This window comes from Calidris pugnax, unplaced genomic scaffold, assembly GCF_001431845.1.
Source record: "Calidris pugnax isolate Ruff unplaced genomic scaffold, ASM143184v1 scaffold66, whole genome shotgun sequence".
In the NCBI taxonomy this organism is placed as follows: Eukaryota; Metazoa; Chordata; class Aves; order Charadriiformes; family Scolopacidae; genus Calidris; species Calidris pugnax.
This window is the reverse complement of record NW_015090777.1, coordinates 64,423-69,681: the sequence shown is the minus strand read 5'-3', so window position 1 is coordinate 69,681 and position 5,259 is coordinate 64,423. Positions and strand designations below refer to the sequence as shown.

General features: G+C 51.5%; 1 protein-coding gene across 1 annotated transcript; it reads left to right on the top strand.

The window, feature by feature from the left end:
* Window positions 1-25: 25 nt before the first annotated feature.
* Window positions 26-1,704, top strand: MGAT1 (mannosyl (alpha-1,3-)-glycoprotein beta-1,2-N-acetylglucosaminyltransferase). The gene has a single exon (XM_014949249.1). The coding sequence runs from the start codon at window positions 79-81 to the stop codon at window positions 1,447-1,449; it is 1,371 nt and encodes a 456-aa protein (XP_014804735.1). The 5' UTR covers window positions 26-78; the 3' UTR covers window positions 1,450-1,704.
* The last annotated feature ends 3,555 nt before the right edge of the window (window positions 1,705-5,259 follow it).

Here is a 5,259-nt window from a genome sequence, read left to right as displayed (position 1 = left end):
GTTTTTCCCCCTTTTCTGATGTTTTCCCCCCCCACTTCTCTCCCCACAGGTCCATGGGGTGGCCGTGAGCTCTGAAGGATGCTGAAGAAGAGCAGCTTGGTGCTGTGGGGGGCCGCGCTCTTCATCGCCTGGCACGGCCTCCTCCTCCTCTTCCTCTGGAGCCGCCCCCCTTCCTCCTCCTCCTCTTTCGGCGGCGAGGAAGGCTCCCGTTTGACCGCCCAAGTCATCCGTTTGGCTCAAGACGCCGAAACCGAGCTGGAAAGGCAGAAAGATCTCCTCCGCCAGATCCACCGCTACAGCCAGCTATGGGGCCGGCGGAAAGCAGGCCTCAAATCATCCCCGGGACCCCCAAAAAACCTCTCCCCACCTCCTCCTCCTCCTCCCGTTATCACCCAAGAGGAGGAGGAGGAGGATGCCGAGCCGGTGCTGCCGGTGCTGGTCTTGGCCTGCGACCGCAGCACCGTGCGCCGTTGCCTGGATAAACTCCTGCGTTACAGGCCTTCGGCCCGACGCTTCCCCCTCATCGTCAGCCAGGACTGCGGCCACGCCGAGACCGCCCAGGTCATCGCCTCCTACGGGGACGCCGTCTCCCACATCCGTCAGCCCGACCTCAGCGACATCCCGGTCCCTCCCGAGCACCGTAAATTCCAAGGATATTATAAAATCGCCCGGCATTATCGTTGGGCTTTAGGGCAGGTCTTCCGGACATTCCGTTACCGCGCCGCCATCGTGGTGGAAGACGATTTGGAAATCGCTCCCGATTTTTACGAGTATTTCCAAGCGGCTTTTCCCCTCCTCCGGGCAGATCCCAGCCTTTGGTGCGTCTCCGCATGGAACGACAACGGGAAGGAGCAGATGGTGGACGTTTCTCAAGCCGAGCTCCTCTACCGTACCGATTTCTTCCCCGGTTTGGGTTGGTTGCTCTTGGCCGAGCTTTGGGATGAGTTGGAACCCAAATGGCCAAAAGCTTTTTGGGACGATTGGATGCGTCAACCCGAGCAACGCCGGGGTCGTTCCTGCGTCCGCCCCGAGGTCTCCCGCACCATGACCTTCGGCCGCAAAGGCGTCAGCCACGGCCAATTTTTCGACCAATATTTAAAATTCATCAAACTCAACGACCGCTTCGTGCCTTTCACCCGCCTGGATCTTTCTTACCTCAAAAAGGAAGAGTACGAACGGGTTTTCCTCCCCAAAGTTTACTCCGCTCCCGAAATCAAAGTGGAAGAACTCCAAGGCAACCGACGCCGGGATTTGGGAGCCGTCCGGCTCCAATACAGCGGCCGCGATTCCTTCAAAGCCTTCGCCAAGGCCTTGGGGTTGATGGACGACCTCAAATCCGGCGTCCCCCGCGCCGGTTACCGCGGCATCGTCAGCTTCGTTTACCGGGGGCGCCGCGTTTACCTGGCCCCCCCCTCGGACTGGACGGGTTACGATCCCAGTTGGAGTTAACGGAGGGGGGGAAATTGGGGAGATGGACACCCTCCCTCCTTCCTTCCCTTTGGATTTATTCATTTTTATCCCCCTCCAAACCCTCAAACCCCCTCTTTTTGGTTTTTTTTTCATCGTTTTTATTTCAAGGGTGGGTTCTGGCGCAGGTTGGAGCCCGGTGACACCACGGGGAGGGGGGGGGAAAAAGGGGCTCCCGGAGGAGGAATTTCTTTCTGGAATAAAAGGCCAAAACCAAACAAACAAAAGCCTAAAAAACCCCCCAAATTCAGATTTCTTTCCCCAACACCTCCGCCAGGCCCCCTATGGCGCTATAGGGTCCTGGGCCTGGGTTCAGCTCCGTGCTCTGGGGGCTATGGGACATAAACGGACCTATAGGGGGGCTGTATGAACCTATAGGGGTCTGTACTGGGCAGACTGGTGACACTGGGAGGGATTAATGCCCCCCTTCAGGCAGGATTTGGGTTAAATCCGGGTGGTTTATAGGGGTCTGTAGGAACCTATAGGGATCTATAGGGGTTTATAGGGGTCTGTATGAATCTATAGGGATCTATATGGGTTTATAGGAGTCTGTACAAACCTGTAGGGGTCTATACTGGGCAGACTGGTGATACTGGGAGGGATTGATGCCCTCCCCCCCTTCAAGCAGAATTTGGGTTAAATCTGGGTGGTTTAATGGGGTCTGTATGAACCCATAGGGATCTATAGGGGTTTATAGGGGTCAGTATGAATCTATAGGGATCTATATGGGTTTATAGGAGTCTGTACAAACCTGTAGGGGTCTATACTGGGCAGACTGGTGATACTGGGAGGGATTGATGCCCTCCCCCCCTTCAAGCAGAATTTGGGTTAAATCTGGGTGGTTTAATGGGGTCTGTATGAACCTGTAGGGATCTATAGGGGCTTATAGGGGTCAGTATGAATCTATAGGGATCTATATGGGTTTATAGGGGTCTATACTGGGCAGACTGGTGACACTGGGAGGGATTTATGCCCTCCCCTGCCCCCCCCCTTCAAGCAGGATTTGGGTTAAATCTGGGTGGTTTATAAGGGTCTATATGGGTCTATATATACCTATAGGGGTCTCTATGAACCTATAGGGGTCTCTATGGGTTTATAGGGGTCTATACGAACCTATAAGGGTCTATACTGGGCAGACTGGTGACACTGGGAGGGATTTATGCCCTCCCCTGCCCCCCCCCTTCAAGCAGGATTTGGGTTAAATCTGGGTGGTTTATAAGGGTCTATATGGGTCTATATATACCTATAGGGGTCTCTATGAACCTATAGGGGTCTCTATGGGTTTATAGGGGTCTATACGAACCTATAAGGGTCTATACTGGGCAGACTGGTGACACTGGGAGGGATTTATGCCCTCCCCTGCCCCCCCCCTTCAAGCAGGATTTGGGTTAAATCTGGGTGGTTTATAAGGGTCTATATGGGTCTATATATACCTATAGGGGTCTCTATGAACCTATAGGGGTCTCTATGGGTTTATAGGGGTCTATACGAACCTATAAGGGTCTATACTGGGCAGACTGGTGACACTGGGAGGGATTTATGCCCTCCCCTGCCCCCCCCCTTCAAGCAGGATTTGGGTTAAATCTGGGTGGTTTATAAGGGTCTATATGGGTCTATATATACCTATAGGGGTCTCTATGAACCTATAGGGGTCTCTATGGGTTTATAGGGGTCTATACGAACCTATAAGGGTCTATACTGGGCAGACTGGTGACACTGGGAAGGATTCATGCCCCCCTTCAGGCAGGATTTGGGTTAAATCTGGGTGGTTTATAGGGGCCCTGTATGAACCTATAGGGATCTGTAGGGGTTTATAGGCGTCTATATGAACCTATAGGGGTCTATACTGGGCAGACTGGTGACACTGGGAAGGATTCATGCCCCCCTTCAGGCAGGATTTGGGTTAAATCTGGGTGGTTTATAGGGGCCCTGTATGAACCTATAGGGATCTGTAGGGGTTTATAGGCGTCTATATGAACCTATAGGGGTCTATACTGGGCAGACTGGTGACACTGGGAGGGATTTATGCCCCACTTTAAGCAGGATTTGGGTTAAATCTGGCGGGTTTATAGGGGTCTATATGGGTTTATAGGGGTCAGTATGAATCTATAGGGATCTATATGGGTTTATAGGGGTCTGTACGAACCTATAGGGGTCTATACTGGGTAGACTGGTGATACTGGAAGGGATTTATGCCCCCCTTCAAGCAGGATTTGGGTTAAATCCGGGTGGTTTATAAGGGTCTGTATGGGTCTCTATGAACCTATAGGGGTCTCTATGAACCTACAGGGGTTTATAGGGGTCTATACAAACCTGTAAAGGTCTATACTGGGTAGACTGGTGACACTGGGAGGGATTCATGCCCCCCTTCAAGCAGGATTTGGGAGAAATGCAGGTGGTTTATAGGGGTCTGTATGAACCTATAGGGGTCTCTGAGGGCTTAGAGGGGTCTGTATGAACCTATAGGCGTCTATATGGGTCTATAAGATCTATAGGGGTCTTTACTGGGCAGACTGGTGACACTGGGAGGGATTTAAGCCCCCTTTCAAGCAGGATTTGGGTTAAATCCAGGTGGTTTATATGGGCCTATATGAACCTATAGGGGTCTATATGAACCTATTGAGGTCTTTATGGGTTTATAGGGGTCTGTATGAACCTATAGGGGTCTCTGAGGGCTTAGAGGGGTCTGTATGAACCTATAGGCGTCTATATGGGTCTATAAGATCTATAGGGGTCTTTACTGGGCAGACTGGTGACACTGGGAGGGATTTAAGCCCCCTTTCAAGCAGGATTTGGGTTAAATCCAGGTGGTTTATGTGGGTCTATATGAACCTATAGGGGCCTATATGAACCTATTGAGGTTTCTATGGGTTTATAGGGGTCTATACAGATCTATAGGGGCCTATACAGATTTATAGGGCTCTATACAAGCCTATATGGGTCTATACAAACTTATAGGGGTCTGTCTAGGTCTGTGTGGGTCTATAGGGGTCTATGCAGATCTATAGGGGTCTGTACAGACCTATATACCCATCTATAGGGCCTCGGCCCTATATTCCAGGCTCTGTACTGGGCTGGGGGGGGGGGCATAATTTCTGCTCGTAAAAAGGCCGTTTTATGTTAAAAAGATCCCCTTTTTAGCTTAAATAAACCCTCGGACGTGGCTTTTTTTTGGAGGGCGGGGGAGAAACGTCCCAGTCGGCTTCATTCTGGGGAGAAAAAACCTCTTTTCAGAGCAGGGGAAGTTACGAAATGGAAGGAAAGAAATGAAATGATGAAATTTTATGGCAACGACTTGGGAAAAGAAGAGGGGAAAAGGGCAGAAAGGGGGGAACTGGGCGGACTGGTGACACTGGGAGGGGTTTATGCCCTCCCCTTCAAGCAGGATTTGGGTTTAATCCAGGTGGTTTTAGGGATATCATTGGACCTGTTTCCTCCCCACTTTCACTGCTGATGCTGAAAACACCAAATCTTTTTATTTTCACTTAAGAAGGGGGAGGGGGGGAAGTCTGCACACACACACAAAAAAAGGGGATTTGGGGGTTTTTCAGCACTTTCACCTCGAGGCAGCAGCATGAAACCCATTTTTTATTAAAAAACCCACCCCAAATTGGGGGTTTCTTCCCTGTGGGCACCTTTTGGAGGAACCCACCCCAATTTGGGGGTTTCTTCCCCGCGGGCACCTTTTGGAGGTGGAAAACCCCCATTTCCCAGCGCCCTGGTGAAAAAATGCCCCAAATGGGACCAAACCTCCCCAAAACCAGAAGATTACCCCCCCCCCCCCCCCCCCCC

Excerpts from the sequence above, each read along its gene's own strand:
- MGAT1 (XM_014949249.1), top strand. The coding sequence starts at position 79 with ATGCTGAAGAAGAGCAGCTTGGTGCTGTGGGGGGCCGCGCTCTTCATC.